General features: G+C 36.4%; 1 protein-coding gene across 2 annotated transcripts in view; it reads right to left on the bottom strand.

Annotated features, from left to right (window-relative positions):
• acvr2aa (activin A receptor type 2Aa) overlaps positions 1-18,844 on the bottom strand; it is a 48,866-nt gene that overhangs the window by 22,015 nt on the left and 8,007 nt on the right. Inside the window, exons 2-3 of one of the 2 annotated variants that reach the window (XM_052565270.1) lie at positions 8,262-8,472; positions 6,132-6,286 (exon numbers count right to left, since the gene is read on the bottom strand). In XM_052565270.1, coding sequence (XP_052421230.1) covers positions 6,132-6,286; positions 8,262-8,472 — 366 coding nt within the window. The remainder of the gene's footprint in view (positions 1-6,131; positions 6,287-8,261; positions 8,473-18,844) is intronic. The other variant, XM_052565271.1, reaches the window with a different exon arrangement.

Raw genomic sequence — 18,844 nt, 5'->3', positions numbered from 1 at the left:
GTTGGTAATATTTTTTTGAAGTCTCTTTGCTCACTAAAGCTGCATTTAGTTGAACAAAATACAGTAAAAACAGTACTGCTGTGAAATAATATTACAACTTATAATTAAAAAAAATCTATTTTAATATATTTGAATATATAATTAATTCCTGTGATGGCAAAACTAAATTTTCAGCAATCATGCATGACATGAAATGATCCTTCAGAAATCATTCTAATATGCTTATTTGGTACAAACGTAACATTTCTAATTATTAATGTTGAAAACAGTTGAACTGCTAAATTTTTTTGTATTTTTGAGTGTACCTTTTAAAGAAAAAAATAATAACTTGTTTTATCCATGTAAATAAATCAAACAAATAAGTAAATATTTTGAAGGATTTCTCACATATGCATATATATATATAAGGGCTGTAACTTTTGTATTCGATATTCGAATATGCATTAATCGAGAATGAAGCGCATTATTTACAGTCTATGATTAGACCGTTTGTTTTTTATTTTATTCTTTGCCATCTTACCCAGTAGAGGGCACTCTAGACGTATTGTAGCGAAGGCCCATGACCAAATCAAGCGAATAATAGCTAGTAGCCAGGCACGTCTGTGCGCTTCGAACATGTGTTCTCCACTTCGGGGTTAATTTTATCAGGCACAACAAGCTGTTAATTATCAGTCCAGAAATATTGTAATTTCACACTATTAAAATCACACAATGACGATCTCTATTGGCTTAAAAAAGTGACATGAATGTGAAAAGAGATGACATCAGCATTTGACAGAATGACTTCAGCTCGCATTAGCATTACAAAGCAGAACCTCAAATGAGAGTTGGCTCCCAATTCCCTCAAGAGGAGTCTAGCACACACCTTCTTTACATTGCATTAACGAGATACAAGGTGCATGTTGAGAATCTCTCACTGAATACTTATTTTATGTCACACACCTTTTGAACTTGCTAATTGCATTTCTTTCACAGCAGCTTTAAAACAAGGTTGGTTTGATTCCCTGAAAGCTGCTGACAGATCCTGCCTTATGCAAACAGCTTTATTCCAATGCACATGCTACTATGCAAATTCCTGTTAAGAGCGGTTCAACGGAACTGCACGGGTGTGTGTTTGAGGGAGAATAGCATGCATGCTTAGTCAGTGTGCACACGGTGACCCTCGGTTTCCCTGCATCTATTGCCAGAGATTGGATTGGGCCATGGCTGCTGGCCAGATATGCAGCGATCCCTTGCTCTTATGTTATGGCAGAGCATTTCCCATTCACCCGGACTGACCACAGGGCCATGTGTGCGACCCACCCGGTCAAACTTCAGCTGTACCAGTATTAGCTTCGGTCCAGCAGATAGAGAACTCATTCATGATGTCATTTCTTCTCTCTCGTGCCAACTACGGAATTGGAATTGGGTTAAGGACTGTGGATTAATCCACAAGCACAAGAAAAAAAAAAAAAAAACATATCCACCCCCAACAAACCAACTCTCATCCGACCTTACTCCACCCTTCCCCCACTCAGCGGGCAAAATGGTCACACGCAGCCGTGGGGCATTAAAGTACCCGGTCACAAGGTCACAAATAGCACACAGCTCCATGCTCGCAGAAAGCGAATTCTGAGAAACTCCAGTGTGCTTTGTGCAACTCTTCATGTCCCTGTGGGTTTTTGCATTTCATATCAAGATCATTCCATATGGAGTGAGTCAGTGCTGGAAATAGACCCATTACATAAGCACGAGTGAGGACCCCATCCCCCCACCCACCTCCTCTGCTACTGAAGTACTGAAGACTCTTCTACCCATCGCATTTGCAGATGATACCGACAGTTGTAGTATCAAAACTCATCAGGCAGAGCGCAACCAGTACGCAACTAAATTGGGCCATGTTTTCAAGAGATCGCGGGCAGATAATAAATCACGATTGCTGAAATGTACAACTACCCCCCTGCAGGGATCTGAGAGCACTGGGCCAGTAGATTAGAACTGCTTGGTCTGTATTCGGCAACATGCCTCCATCCCTCATTTAGTTAAGAGGATGTTGATGTCAGTGTTTACTCAGAAGAGATAAAGCAACCAGATCAGCTTCTGTAATCCAAAAGACACGGTCATCTCTGGGGCTGCGAGAGCACGTTACGCTGTTGAAAGCCCAAAGAAAGCAAAGCAAACCGATGTCTTCTATATGCGCCACAATCTTCGAAATGTTTCATTTAAAAGCCAAACAGCTCTGAGTTAGCAAATTACAGAATCGCTCAATATAGATGGTGGTTCAGAAGCCATGCTCATGTTCAGTTAATGTATTTTGAGGATCTACTGCAGCGGATGAAGATGGTTCAAAATCTGTAATGTTATGCGAAGACATTTCAGAAGAGTGACATTTCTGAAGTACTGCTATTTATTCAATCACTTCGTTCCCAAACACTAATACAAATTCATCGTTACAGGTGATTCAGCCTTACAATTTGGCTTAACGATGCGAAACAATAAAATAGTAAGCCTACTTTTTGTAAAGTATAAAGTTGCCTTCCATTTTTATGTACAACAAAACTGATGGGAACGTATGGTTTACTTATGTACTTAGGTTTACTAAGGTAAATAATAATAATAAAAATAAACAAAGACCTAGAACCTAAAACACCTAGCAAACATTCTGATTACTTTTACAGCTACTCCATGATTATTTTCTAAAAAGATATGAATACAAGCCAATGTACAGAATAATTAACAGAGCTTTAGTCAGTAGTGATTTTGTGGCTGGGTCAAGATAAGAAGAAATACAGAATAATCAGAACTAAATGAATGAATAGTCCAAGTCCCTAACATTTTTTGCTTAAAAGCAATCTGTAGTTTGATATTTCTGAACCAATTGTTAAATTCAAGGTAAAACTATAGAAAGAAGGCACAACGATCTAACAGGAACATCTATTCAAAAGCTAAATTGCACACCCATGAGATACTATCAAACTCAATAGCTCACAGAAACCGAACCTTATCAATGTCACTTTCTTAGAAGGATACTGAAAACATGCAGAACCAATTTCAGCTGCAATATTCCACCAGGAAATAATAATGAACTTTTACACCATAATACTTTAGAAAACCAGTACCTAAACACCCAGTTTATTTAATATAAACATCATAACATTGATGTGTTATGATGTTCTGCTAAATGCATAAAGGATGTTAATATCATAACACTCAGTAATAGAGAAAGTGCATACACTGAAAGTGGTCTTCCTAATGTGCATGTTTAAATTAAAGATTTTCATTAAAGATTTAGGTTCATAAATAACATGCACACAACACTGATGTAAAGACACTACATGCACTGAACAGTTACATAGCACATATGCATTCAATTGTGGCAGAAAAATGTTGCTATACAAATCATTCAGGAAAGGAAACGCATAAACAACAACAAAAAAAAAAAAAAAAAAAAACAATACAATGGAGAGGAAAAAGCAGTGAGCCTGTTATGATTTTTGACATGAACAGTCAAGAAAAACATCCAAGAGGTTCTTCGAGGTAATTGATGATAGAGCTGGGTGATATGTCAAAAATGTCTCATCGATAATCAGCTTTAAAAATAATGCGATATCCAATAATATTGTCTACCTTAGTTCCACATATACCATGCCCCGCCCCCGCTGAGACAACATTGCTGACATGCAATGTTCAGTTTGGTCTTAATTATTGCCACCATTTTTGGTTTTACTTTTCTTAGTTTGTGCTTAAACCAACAGAAAAAAAGAGCTTTGCTGTTATTTCTGGTGTTGCTAATAATTTCCACTTTGTTCTTATAAAATTTCAGTTTGAAATTAATTTAATTTAGTTTCATGAGGAGAACTGTTGAGGATAAATAATACAACCCTAAATTCATCATGGCATAGTCGGTAGGGCTGTACCAGAATATTAGATTATTCGTTGGGTTGGCATTTGATTTTCAATTTAGATTTTCTTTTTTTTTTGAACACCTGGCATCCTCTGCGAAACAGTTCTCATTCGCACTTGAATATGAACGTCGTGTATGTCATGATTCATTTCATCTGGAAAAGAAGACAGAAATGCCAAAGACCTCAGCTGTGTGGGAGCACTTTAAATTAAGTGAGGACAAGACAAAGGCAGTGTGCCAAAGATGCCTGGCCTATAACAACATCACATCAAGTTCTGAAAAAATAAGTTCTGTAAGTAGCATGCCTATAGTATAGTGTTGTATATTGCCATGTTAATCAGTAATTTTACACATAATAAAAACGTGCACTTAATTTCCTTAAAAATACTTGTGAATACGGCAGTCATAAAAAACTAACAGTAGCCCAGACTAATAATAATTTGTCTATATTAAAAGTCTTGCTCTTAACAGACCGGTGTGTTTTGTATCACACGGGCAGTGTCCGTTTTCAGAACATAAGCCCTGCCTGCATGAGCTACAATGCTTTCAGCTTGCAATGTTCCGTAGTTTATTAAAAGTTTATTCATTCTGAATGTGAAGGGTGTCCATATTGCACCATAAGCAACACTGCACTCAACTCAACTGTTATGCGAGAAGTCGACTGGATAGCGGTTCTCGACATAATACAAATTAAAACAGACAGACAGAGAGATACCTGCATTTATTACACCGTGTCTACACACATTTTGTCATGGCACGGCATCCGGTGTAGACACGGTGTTAAAGAATATGTCTAGCCCCCTCTTTCCGAAGCTCGAACATTCGGTGTTGATTACTACAGAAGTTTCAAATCTGCAAAAAAAAATGTTATCTAGGTATTCTAGGTAGACCTAAAAGTTGTATATTCTGGCAGTGATTGTAAGAATGATAAATGCATGTTGATGTCATATAATGTCTTGAATAAAATATGCTTGTTTCGCTTTATCTTTGCCATTATCGCCCGTGTAGACACATTTCACTATGGTAAGTTTAATTTCCTTGATTATAACAATAGCAGCGCGGTTTTTAAACTTGTAATCAAGCTATAACGTATTTGATATTTATCATTTATGACTAAAATCATGTAGGGGTTAAAAACTAATTTAATAATATTTTTCGATTTATAATTTCGATTTACAATTATATTGTATACATGGTATAAAAAACTGTAAAAAATATCGCACTGAAATGTGCTGAAGGAATTTGCGTATTTCAATTAAACTGGTCATGTTTGTGGTTTTTCATCAAGTCTGTTTAAATAAATATTCAGAAACACATGATGTGCTACTATTTGTCTTTTTTCATTTTACCTTTATTTAACTGCAGATCAAAATAGAATGGGCCTATACCTATATAAATAAGGATAAATTATATTGGAGCGCATTTCCAAAATAAGTCGCATACAGAGATGCACGTTGCCATTACAGTAGTCAGTGCCAAACAACAGACAAAATATAAATTGAGGTTACAAAAGTGATTAAGATCAGTGAGGATTTTCTTTTCTTTTGTTGTTTTATTAACATTAATGACTGACGGCAGCGGCTGCTGTCAATGCACAGATCCAATACACCCTTGTTTTCTTAACTATTTACGTTCACTAAAGACATAACCGATTGTATTTAAGGGATGTTTCTGTGTATTTGTCTATTTAAATGTGTAGAATGTGAGAACGAGAGCTCAGTCCAGTGTTCATATATACGAGGCATGCACTGTATGAGAGTTCTCTTTCATCTTCTTGAAGTTGAATCTTTTGAAATCACAATAAATGTGTATACAGAATTCGAGAAGCAGAATCGAAACGTAGTTTTATAACAAGTAATTTGAATTCTGACCTTATGCATCTGATCTGATTTCAAAAAATTGGAATAGCTTTTTGATTTTCTAATTATTTCATTCTTGCATGCAAAAAGACCTGTATAGTGACTATTGGGCTACGCAAAATATTTGTTCTAACTTACTAGGTTTATCAGATGTCTTTTTTTCCCCCAATAATGTTGATAATCATCGGTTACCTAACTGCTGACATTGCGATACTTATGAGACATCGTCAATATACAAAAATATCGTCATATCGCCCAGCCCTAATTGATTTTGATAATGAGGTAATGAGGTAATACTGGTTATGAGGAGACAAAGACATAAAGGAGGGTTTCACACCGACAGCACAATTACATCAGAGGAAGGGGTATAACTGAAGAACTTCCAATACCCTTAAAGACTTTGCTGTTTGACGGGTCGCTGAGGGGAGCCTTACTCTGAACTGGCTGTGTGTCAGGGTTATAGAAGAATTTCTCGTTGCACATGTTGCCCTCGCAGCAGCAGAAGAACACATCCGGGTCCTCCTTCTTCTCAACACACTCAGTGCTGTAAGATAAAGATCAAGCAGATCTGTCAGCTCACAACTGTTGTTCTTTTATGGACACTTGCAGATTCCAGTTTGACATACTAATACATCAATATACAACAGTAAGTTTTTCAACCACTGAAATATCTAGGAGGACAACATTTTTCAATGTTTCAGCAGTTCACCAAAAAAACTCAACGAAGGTGCACATCATTTTATTAATTAAATTTGATTAATTAAATATGTGATTTAATTTGATTTAAAATCAATAAAATAAAATAAAAGATTCGGCAGCAAAGTTTTTTTCTGAATCATAAATTTCTTTTGGCAATAAAATAAAGATGGCATCACATTTGGAGATAATTAAGATATGCATCCGACAAGGTTTATTTGGATTTTGCTCGGGTTAGAGTGCAAACAAACGGATAAAAACACATGGGCGGAAAAAGCCTGTGCCAAAAATATACTTTTTTAAAAATCTGGCAGCCTACATCAAAGCAGAGCACTAAGGATGGCTTAAAGAAGATAAACAATGCTTAGCAGCACACCAATAATCCTTAAGACACACACGCACACACACACACACAAGGGCAAATGAACAAATAAAAGGGCAATGATGACATTCCAGAGACAATTAGTCAGAAACGTAAGTCCGTTCTTGCTTGCGACGCACACGCGCCATTAAGCGTTTGCAATACTTGCTTAGCTAACTAAGGACTTGACATGGCAGTGAAATGTGCATAAAAAAAAAAAAAAAAAAAAAAAAAAAAACATAAATCCTTCTAACAAATGAGGTAAACGGGTTCAGCAGCATGTTAGGACAAGAGAAGTGCTGCTGCCTTTGCACGCTATCAAAACACCTCTGTTCAGGAGAAACACTTCCTGAACTGCCAGCAGTGCTACCTGTTGCATAGGGGCAGATGCGCTGATAAAACAGTTTTTAATATCTCCCCTATCATGGATGGAGGTTACAAGGTTCACAACCAATCCTCGACATGGAAACATGTTTACACAAGCCTTTATCTGAAATACTGTGAAATCTTGAGAAGGAAGTATTTGGTTAAATAAATGTGTGGAATAATCTCTCTGTAATGTTTGAACGTAGCATTCACCACAGACAATTTATAACATTTAGGCAATTTTGAAGTTAAATAATGCTTTAAAAAAAATAAAAATAATAATTATTGGGGTTGGTACAATTATTATTATTATTATTTTTTTTTAATAAGTCTCACAAAGGCTGAATTTTTTGAACAAAATTACCATAAAAACAGAAATAGTGAAATAATATTATAATTTTAAGTATTCAGTGATAGATTATTAATTAGAAATTATTCTAATATGCTCATTTGCTGCTCAAAAAAAATCCATCTTAAAATTAAAAACATTAGCTGAGTTTTGTTTTTTCAGGTATTGACGCAAAAAGCTTAAAAGAACAGCATTTTTGAAAAAGAAAACATTTGGCAAATTATGAATATCTTTACTGTGACTTTTGATCCATGAAATGCATATTTTCTATATAATAAGTGCATATACTGTGAATGGTAGTGTACCTCACAATGCAATATTTTTAGTCCTTTAGTTAATACATTTATCTAATTTGACAATAATTGCACAAATGTTTCAGATGTCAAAACAAGTGAAAAATGTCAGCAGCAAAAACATCTTCACTACAGTTACAGCTTGAGAAACAACGATACAGTCAAGAATAAATGCTGATGGTATGTGCGCTGCTGAAAGGTTCAAACACAGCCTCTATAAGTGAAATTAAAGCAATCAATATTCAGAAGGAAAGTTATGATGTGACTACAGGATCTGACACTTAAGATGATGTTGATTAACAGTGACAGAGGTCAAAAAGCCTCATATCTATTTTGAAAACTCCCAGTCAATTAAACAGAAATGGGCCTTTTTTCCTCCCCACTTCAGTTATTGGTTTCAGACTATCTTGATTTCTTGGTAATGTCAAACAGGCGTAAAACAACTAGAGATTACCTGTCATAGCAGTTGACGTCATCAAGCCAGCAGCCTTGCTTTACTATTTCAACCGATCCTGACACATTTCGCCAAGTTGCGAAGCAATGAAGCCTCTTGTCCTTCTCTCCCACGCAAGACTCAATACCACTGCGATTTCCTCGGTTCTCCGAACTGGGGTTGTAGTTGTAGAACACACACTCTTGTGTCTCTGATCGGCCAAGAATGGCACCTGGAAAAGAAAACCACAGGGGAGGCTGGTTAAGACATGGACTGCCTGCAGTGAGCTTCATTGATCACTCACAAGATTTTACACTCAACTCAAACCACAAGCAACAGTCACCGATTGGCAGCTGAATATCAATTGAAGATGATAGATATTGGAGGTTTATAACCGATATAAAAGTGGTTTAATATAACCCAAAAAAGTGAGATCCGCAGATGGGACTTCATCTTGTTTTCAGAATCTAATTCACAGGCAACCATATGGTTTAAAAAAAAAAAAAAACACACTAGCAAGAGTTGTGGTTAACCAAAACAACAACCGTAAAGTAGTGAACTTGATTAACACAGAGGGGCTCTAAAACAGGATGTGGTGGAGGGCGGTTTCCCAACTTCTTCCTGCAACAACCACAACTCAGATTGTGTTTGAGTATGGCACTGAAGTGATGTGATGAGTGTTGTGAAATTATTCAAATCAAAACATCACCATCACTTAAAAGACAAGACTAAAAAAAATTAATGAACAAAAAGCAAACAGTGGAATCAGATAGGGCGGCGACGAACGCTGTGACAACCGCGTCAAAGCGGTGGTCTGTTGCCTCCGCAGTTGTCTACTGCCACTGGCCGTAGTGCACGTGATGTCACACACTCTGTAACATGCATAACACAAAGTTCTGTATACAAGTGTAATAACAGTAACAGTTGCGGTTTGAGCACAGGAAAATATGTGTATATCAACACAGTGCCACCGGACTTAGTTGGTCCATTCCCGCCACGGTGATAAAAATTTCACACCGTCACAGTCTTAGAATCAGATTTTTACTTCACTTGCTAAGCTTGTTCAAAGACACTATGAATCTTGTGCCGGTTGAGCAGACTTGGTCTCCATTTGAACGTTTACAAAAGATGTGCTCTTGCACTCAAAAACATTTCGACGGAGCGTAACAGAATAGATGAGAAAGTCAAGAGTTTGAAACATTAGTTTTTGGGGGCAATCTTGCATCTATGGGAACCTTTGTGATTCAGACATTTTGCAACGCTTGAGCTGATGTTATATTGTAGCACAAGGAACAGTTTACGCTTTGGGCCAGGTATTTTAGGACTGGTTGCACAGGTTTAGTGGTGGCACCATCCTGGATACAGTTGAATGGAACAGAAAACAATACACATACACTGCAGTAAAGCAATTACAGGAACATTCTTCACATGTCACAAACGGCACTTCTGTATGCTCCAAAAATTCTTAAGCCACTTCTTTTAAGAAAAAACAATTAAGTTTGTGCATTTCATGACCACATATATGGCATCTTCAGTTCAAAAATTAATTGTCAGTGTTTTTATTACAACAATGACAACAGAAATGGCTCATTAACCTAATGCATCTAAAGCATGTATGTATGCATGTGCACACAGCACAAACCAGTGCTTCCAGCATCACTATTTAGGAGTGGCACAGTGAAATAAACAAATTAAATATTACATAAAATAAAACACACACAATTGTTAAAAAGCTTGAGGTAAAGTTTTTTTCTTTTAGAAAGAAATTAACACATTTATTCAGGAAGGATCCATTACATTGACCTTAAGAGACAGTCAACATTTATAATGTTACAAAATGTTATTTCAAATAAATACTGATAGTTTATGTAGCCTATGCAACTATAATTAGTCATTTTTCTAATAATGAGAAATGAGCACAGAATCAAAATAGTAGAATGATTTCTAAAGCGTCATGCATATATGTAAATACATGCAAAATGAATGGTGTGGTTCTTTTACATGAATTAGACTAAACTGAATTTTGGACAATCACAGAAAACTCACTTCTTTTACTGGCAAAGCCTGGATGACAGATTTTCCTATTACTACAACTGAAAGTAGGTTAATGTGTCTGATTTGAAAATATATGCTATTGAACAGTTACGGTTATGTGTAATTTTAACATTTGACAAAATGTAAATCAGCCTATACTAAATGGCTGTGCATACAACAATGTATAATTAAACAAACCTGCAACAAGTTGTGTTTTATTCACTAGCAATTTAATAAAATGAAACAATTTGTTGGATACAATGGGTATTGTTACGGTTTATCGCACTACAAAAACTGAATCCTGAAGGAAAATTATTTTGGTGGGAATTAATTTGCTAATTGCCCTTAGTGGGGATAAATCCTCAGGATTTGTTCCAGAGACACAAGTCACTGTTATTGGGATTAAAAGGAAATCTGCTAGAATTACTGTCACATCAGGGTAGAGAAGAACGGCGGTGCACAGGATGCACATCAATGATCACCAGAGGAAAAATTACATTTACTCATTTTAAATAACAAATGGAGCACCCCAAATTGCTCAAATGCCTTCAGCATCTGTTAAGAAACATTAAGAATAAATTAAAAAATTCTAATTACAAGTGCAAACATAAGGGAATTACTCACCTGCCCTCTACACTAACAAGGAGAAGCCTCGATAAATCTTTGACCCATATTCTAAAATTGCTCTTCCTGACACCAGCTCTTGCCCCTCCGCTGAGCTGCTCTCGGTTTTTAATATGAGACGCTGGGATACACAGACTCCTCTGAGTCAGCAGGGTTATACGAGGTAAAACGACAGGGTAAATATATAGAGCTGGTAGAAGAGGCAGCTTAAAAACACTCTGAACACAGCCCATGAATGACAGCCAACACATTGAGTGAACAGACCGTACGCCGTAATGTTAATGGACCACTTATGGTGGTTTCCTACACAAAATAAACTTGATGACCAACACTTTGCCTCCACATTAGAAACAAACGTTTTTTGAAAGGTTTAGAAGAGGGCCGCTGATGGCATATTTGAAGTTCTTCATGCTTGCATTTTCCATCATTTTAATTCTTAGATAGATAGAAAGATAGAAAGGGAGATTACAGATTACAAACAGATAACAAATAACTGCATTATTGTACATTTGGATTAAGGTACATTTGTAATATACACATACAATAGGGAAGTAGTATCTGTGACCAATAACGAACATGCTTCTATAATGCAAGTTTTTAATGTGGTTTACTTCTCTATCTGGTGTTTTTAATAGAAATAAAGACAAACCATGATCAAAATCACCAGTCAACACTATTGTTAAGTTTTTGTTCCTTAAAACTGCAGTGCACCAAAGACAGTTTCAATAATGTGGTTTGAAAAAGGCCCATTTTCTATCTTCACAAACACATGCCAGTCCTGTCAATTTGCTGGAACAAGGTTTGTGTAACGTAAGCAACACAGTATTAGCTGTTTGCCAACACAATCAAGGCAAAGGCAAATGTTATTAATTACCTTTGGGATTTTAGAGCGATTCAAAGAGCAACTTGTGCTTTAAATGGAAGAACTGCCAACTGTACAAAGGTTCACAAAATCAATGTCACAAATTTGATTATTTGCTGCTTGACCCAGAAGTAGAGAATGTGAAATATTTCTTTATTTTACGTCATAACGCTCGTTTTAAACTTCTTGTGCTGTAACAAATTACTTACAGTGTTTGAGATTGAGACAATACACCCAAATACCTATCAGACACTAATGTTTAATTAATTTGCTACATAACTGTTCTGAATGTTTTTTTTTTTTTTTTTTCATTTAGCCTAGTGTTGTGGGATATGCATAGTGGCACTTCATATAAGTTGATATTCTAAATTGTTAACTTGCTGTTTCAAACATTAAGAAAAAAAAAAAAATAATCCAGATAATCCTGTTTATGAAGCACTGATTGAAAATGACAGATTTTATCTGCCAGTGCGAGTACATTTTGTGTGCGGTCGCACTGGCGGGACCACCACTAGTGTTCAATTTGCACTGCCATTTCTGTTGCATATGAGAAATATCAAACAGCAAATGAAACAAAAGCAACATAAATATAAATCACGCTACTTGTTTGAGTTGCGCAGTGTGAACCGTTTATCAGCTCAGACTGTGATGCAAACAACCTTTTCTGAGCTCAGAACAGCTTTACTCTGTAATAGGGCTGTGTGTATTGGCAAGAATCTGGCGATACGATACGTATCACGATACAGGGTTTGCGATACAATATATTGCAATACTGTAAGCAAGACGATATACTGGGATATTTCTTTTTTTAAGAATAGGATTTATTTATTTTTTGGAAAGCTGTCATTAAGAACACATCACAATATGCAAACCTTAACAAAAAATAAATACAAATTATTTAACCAGAATACACTGGGATCTGCATTTGCAATCATTCCCTGTAACATTAAACATTATTGAAACACTTTTTGTGTAGTACAAGGGGGAAAAATTTAAGTGCTTGCAGGATTAAATGTACAGTTAAAATGTATACAATTTATTTTATAATGAGACCATATATATTTTAAACCCGGTTTTAACGGTTCGCAGTATAGGTTTACAATTGTGACATGTCATAACATTTTGATCTGAACAAAAAATTACATCTGCTTGCTATCAATGAAAAATAAAGCTCTTTCAGGATTCATAAAGAAAACAAAACTATTGTAAAACAATAAAATAAATACAGATGTTGAACATTCTCAGAACATTTCAACTTGGATTTCACAGGTTTTTCAATTCGTATTTATGTCCCGTGTGGAATCAAAGAGACCTACACAAAATGCCCCTACTACTAGAGAAAGCTGCAGCCGCACGATGATCCTACCGCACACCGTCCCCCACATGAAGGATCTTCACACAAAATGCGGCAAACGGCAGAACCGAGGTGCCACCTGTGACGCGGTCCCGCAGCGGACGTTACCCCAGAAGCCCAAATGATGTCACACTTCAGCTTTGTACACCGAGGCCGGAACTGGAACAATTTTCCATTACTGGCAGCAAACTATATTAACACTAACGATAGTGTGCCTTAATGCTAGTTATTTCCTGTCACTGTTTAAGTTCAGAGATGAAGAATCCTATCTAGCAGGCAGGTTACAAACTTTTTTTATTTTTATATCGACATTCTGTTTTTGAGAATCGATACAGTATCGCAATATTTTTTTTGCCGATACTCACATTTATCAATACTTTCTTACACCCCTAATCGGGAGAAAAAGATTTCGTGACACTGTTACTGCACAGTGCTGCGAGATCCAGTGAGAAGTGTTTGAATTCACTGCAGAATGAATAAAGTTTGCACATAGTGACTAGATGAACTCACATAGTGCACTGGCCACCAATGAGCTTCATTGCATTTGGCATTAAAAAGTGTGTCGGGTAATCAGCTAGTTATACAATTGCCATTCTATTGGTTTAAAGCACACAAAATTGTCCATGTAAACACACCAAAGTGCCTTTATGCGGTTTAGGACAATTGAACTGCAATCAGATAGCAATCCAATTACTTAAGATGCAGTTTCACGGCAAGAGCAAACAAGACCCAAGCAATGGAGGAGGGTGGCATGAGGCCTCTGTTTCAGGCCACCCTCAAACTGGCATCAATAAATTAGAAATGTCAATGCACCAATTCATGAATGGTCAGAATAAAAGAAACTGCATGGACAATTTTTTAAATCAGGACGGTCTTATTGATACAGAGCTTTAGAGATTTCATAGTCTTTAATATTTTGCTTTGCAATCTCTGGAAATCTGGATTTCACTCATCTACTAATGTGAAGTTGCAAATCTGATTCCATACGTTTCATGTTTGCTAGGGATGCACCGAAATGAAAATTCTTGGCCGAAACCGAAAACCGAAAAAGAGAAAACCAAGGCCGAAAACCGAAACCGAAACACCTAGGGGTGGGCGATATCTCGATATTTAAAATATATCGAGATATTTTTTAAACACGATATGGATTTTGACATATCGTATATATCGATATATTGTTTATATTCTGATTCCGCCACTTTGCTTGTTTGCCTTCCCTGTGCTGTGCTCGCCCCCCGCCTCCTTGCTTTTGTCCCCTCTCACCTCGCGTGTAGAGAACTAGTCAAAAAAAAAAAATTTTTATGGAGATACTTCAGTTTTAAGGCGTAGGGCGAACGGCAGGCAGATGTCTACTGTAGGGCCCAATGAAACGCGGACGGAATCGCGGAATCCAGTCATAAAAAATTGAATTTACAGTTTAACGCGGAATGTCACGGAATTGGTCAAATTTTAAATGAATAAATCAAAAGTCGGTCATGCACTTACATCAAATCGCGAAATGGACTAATATCTGCAAATATTAACCCGGAAAAGTCTATTTAAATATGAATCCTGCATGTTCTGCGTGTCTGTGTCAACGAATGGAGCAGAAGCGCGTCTTCATTCATTAAACACGGAAGCTCGCATAACGCTCGCGCTGATTTCATTGTCTTTCCTCTCTCTAAATAAAGACGTGAACACATGAGGAACATCTCCAGAACTGCACTGAGAGTCACTTCATGAGCATCTGACCGTTTGATTTGAGTAAGACTAGCTCATATCACATCATAGACTGTGGTATCACATACACAGAACTGTAAAGGTAAACCCGTCAAAATAAAAGTATTTGACAGAAATCTATTACTATTGTACAGATAGCCCACTACTACTACTATTAAAATGAAACGAACATAATTTTATAAGGAATAATCACACAACATTTCTCCCATGTTTTATTTTTAATAGTAAATCCCCTTTGTTTACCAAAAAATAAAGTTTGCTTAATTTTAAATAATTAAAAGATAAATTAAATGAATGTTTTATGCCTTCATTTGATAATCAGAAAAATGTAAATACACAGAATTTCTGAAGGGAAAAAAACATTTCACATAAGGCTATTTTAAGAATGGTTTTTAACTAATTAAGTTGTTTTTATGCATTTAAATAATTGCACATGCTAAAACACAGAATTAGGTAACAATAAAACATATGGTGAAGAAAAATAAAAAAAATAAAATGTTTCATAGGCCCCTTAACATGTAATATTTGCCATATTTGTTTTTGCAGTAGTTTTTTGGGGGTTATTTTTCCTGTAAAGATATCGAGATATATATCGTATATCGAGATATAGCAAAATATATCGAGATATATTTTTTGCTCCATATCGCCCAGCCCTAGAAACACCGAAATAAATTATGCCAATTATTAGTACCATTGCATTTATTGCTATGACCGTGTACTAACTTTACTAAAATTAAGACATTGCAATTGCATAAATTTATATTAAAGTTTCAAAGATAATTACAATTACATAACTTATTAAAAAAAATAAATAAATACATAATTACAAATGATGTAAATATTTATTAAGCACATTGCAACAATGCACAGTATAAAATAAAATTCAAACTAAAAATTTATCCCACTCATGTGTATATTTAATAATAATGTACAGGCCTACTGGCTGCAGAAAGGTTTTAAAATGAACAGTTCTCTCATAAAAACAAAGTGCATTTAGGTGAAGTGCATTTGAAATTTTTCTATGTAGGACTAGAAAGTGCATTACTTCTCCAGTATAGGCAAGACTGTTGTCACTTCTGGGGATGGGGACTTCAGACAGATAACCATCTAGCTGTTGAGCAGTTGAGCTTGTCATCTGCCTGACATTTGAGAAATATTTGAGAGAGTGTATTTAAATAGGGCCAGGGCATAAATAAACATTTTTATCAAATTAAAGCAGAAATCTAGCAGAAAATCTAGCATAAATATGGCTACAATCTGATATTATGTATGTATATATGTTTGTGTGTGTGTGTATAAGAACAAAATAGCCAACGTATTATTATTATTTGAGGCACTTTCTTGCAGAATTCCACTGAACATATCAGACAACGATGGTGCATGCCACTCATCTGGTGCAGAGACCAGTCTTTTTTTCTGCGCTCTGATCTGTCTCCTGCGCTTGGCCCTTCTCCGTCTCCACGCGGGTTCTCCGCATCCAGCGCGGCCTGGATCATTTCTCGTGCGCGCTGCCTTATTTCCGCATCCAAGTAATGGTCATTATAACGTGGATCAAGCACATTCGCGATAAAGTGCAGAGGGTCCGAAAAGATCTCAGTGAGACGTGTGCTAACAGACTCTATAAGACTGTACTTTTCTTTGTTTTTACTTCGTGGTCCGTCTTTATCTCTTTGTTAGGAGATGCTTTAGTGCTGCGAATAAAGGAATACGAAGAGAGAGAATGTTCTCACTGGTGTTAAGTGAATGTCGCGGGGAGCTCGTGGTCTTTGCTATGCAGGTGCACGTGCAGGTCGCGGTTTCTGTTTGCGTCATCACAACATTTCGGCCGTGTTGTTTCGGTGATAAAAGTCTATCGGCCGAAAACCGAAAAGGCCATTTTCGGCCGAAAATTTTCGGTGGCCGAAATTTCGGTGCATCCCTAATGTTTGCTATTCCAACCACATTCAAATAATTATTTGTCTGAGATATTCAAGAACGGAATTGCACTGCAACTCGAAACAGAGTATTACTGCACATTGAAAACCAGTTTTGTACAGTTCAAATTATTAAACTTTAAATCTAATGATATGAATAAAATATATCAATACATATGTAATGTTGCATATAAATGCTGAACATCAGATATAAACACTCAAATAACTCCAACAAAACATATTTTAAAGAAATTTTTCACTGCATCATTGAGCATCTTAGGCTGTGCTACTGACAAAGCTAAGACAAAAGCCCTCTCAAGCAGTGTGAGACGTTGCACATTACCATTACAAACACACTTCCTGGTAGGGCTGTGAAATTAATAAAAAAAAAAAAAAAAGTTTGATTTCAATTTTGGCCTCCACCGATTATGAAATTATTTATGATTATGATTTACAGGAAACACCTATTTGATATTTATCCCTATCTTTAAATAAATCTCTCATAGAAAGTTGATGATATGGCCCCCTCATAATCGTGTTAAATAATGATTATGATTTTTGCCATAATCGAGCAGTCCTACTTCATTAAATGCGTCTTTACATTGACTTAACATTGAAATCATTCGCGCCAGACCGCCCCCCCCCCCGTTCCAACGTCTATGCACACTGTACAGAGACAGCGGATAAATTAGAAACAAAGAAAATGAGTGCGGGAGATAATGCGGCCGGTGGCAGTGCAGAATCTGACTTGGTGCCAAAACATAAATCATCTGCCATAATTTGGAAGTATTTTGGATTCATAAAAGATGATGTAAACCAGAGTGACGTGTTGTGCTTAGCAAAAGAACACGTAGTCATATCGTATTGTATCGATATAGAGATATCTGGCATGAAAATCGAGATATGAAATTTGTCCATATCGTTCAGCCCTAATCAGAACCAAAACAGATGCTTTTTTAGCAGGTACGAGCTGTAATGGCACAGCTCTGTTCTGGAAAAGAGGGCGGAGAGCAGCAGCTCATTTGCATTTAAAGAGACAAGCACGAAAAAGAGCGTTTCTGCTTCCACATAAAATAGCCATTTTCAAGTTGATATAATAAAACATCTGTGGAGTATTTGAGCTGAAACATCACAGATTCATTCAGGATCTACACAGCAGAAATCACTGTTAGGATTATCCCACTTCTGGTACTTTATTTTGTATTTTTGTTCTTTTCACTAATATCCAGATAGTCGAATAAACAGACACAATAAAAATCATTAATTAGGTTAGCTAAAACTTTATAAAGCTATCACAGTCGGTTCACCTGGTGTTACCAGCTTCTCTGAAAACCGGATGAGTGAAGACCAGCTTTCCAGTTTGGTCATGTGATGTTTAACATAAAGCTTATGGCTTCCACACAGACTTTGATTTGACAGCAAAAACTTTCAAATATTAATATTATTATACTAAGCTATAAGTCTACTCTGTCTGTATGAAATACATTTTTGTGTAAATAAATCTGGACACACCACTGACTTGCCAATGTTTACAATTTATAAGTCAAGTCTATCAGCTGTCAATCATATTTAACACACTTTTTGCTGCAAATCCTTTTAATCTGCTTTGATTTCCCTCCACCCCTCAACCAAACACCACCACAGGACTGTGAAAGATCTCATGTGCACAAGATCACAGATCTATGATGCATTAGTGTTTTCAAAAGACCCGGTACTTTGGTACCAAGTCGGTACTAAAAAAAATGAAAATGTGACGGTACCAGGTTTCATTAAGTACCGGTAGTACCGAGGTCCAGTTCAAACCCGGTTCTTGACGCATACAGCTCTATGATTACCGCGAAGCAGAAGACGTGGACGGAATCTCAAATCGCATGTTCGGCGTGTCTCTGTGTGAATTAATGAATGGCAGAGACGTGCGGGTTTGTTTACTACATAGCAACCCTCTACATTGCGAGTACATCACTCGCATATGCGACTAAATCTTCCTTCTGGCGACTAAATGATGTCTAATATTAGCCAATGGCTAATAAATTCTCAGATTTTACTCGCCATTTTGTGAGTTGGAGGATAAGTATAAGTTTAGCTCAGATATATGTTC

This window comes from Carassius gibelio, chromosome B9 (genome assembly GCF_023724105.1).
Source record: "Carassius gibelio isolate Cgi1373 ecotype wild population from Czech Republic chromosome B9, carGib1.2-hapl.c, whole genome shotgun sequence".
NCBI classification, from domain to species: domain Eukaryota; kingdom Metazoa; phylum Chordata; class Actinopteri; order Cypriniformes; family Cyprinidae; genus Carassius; species Carassius gibelio.
The sequence above is the reverse complement of the archived record's forward strand: the minus strand, read 5'-3'. Positions and strand labels throughout refer to the sequence as shown.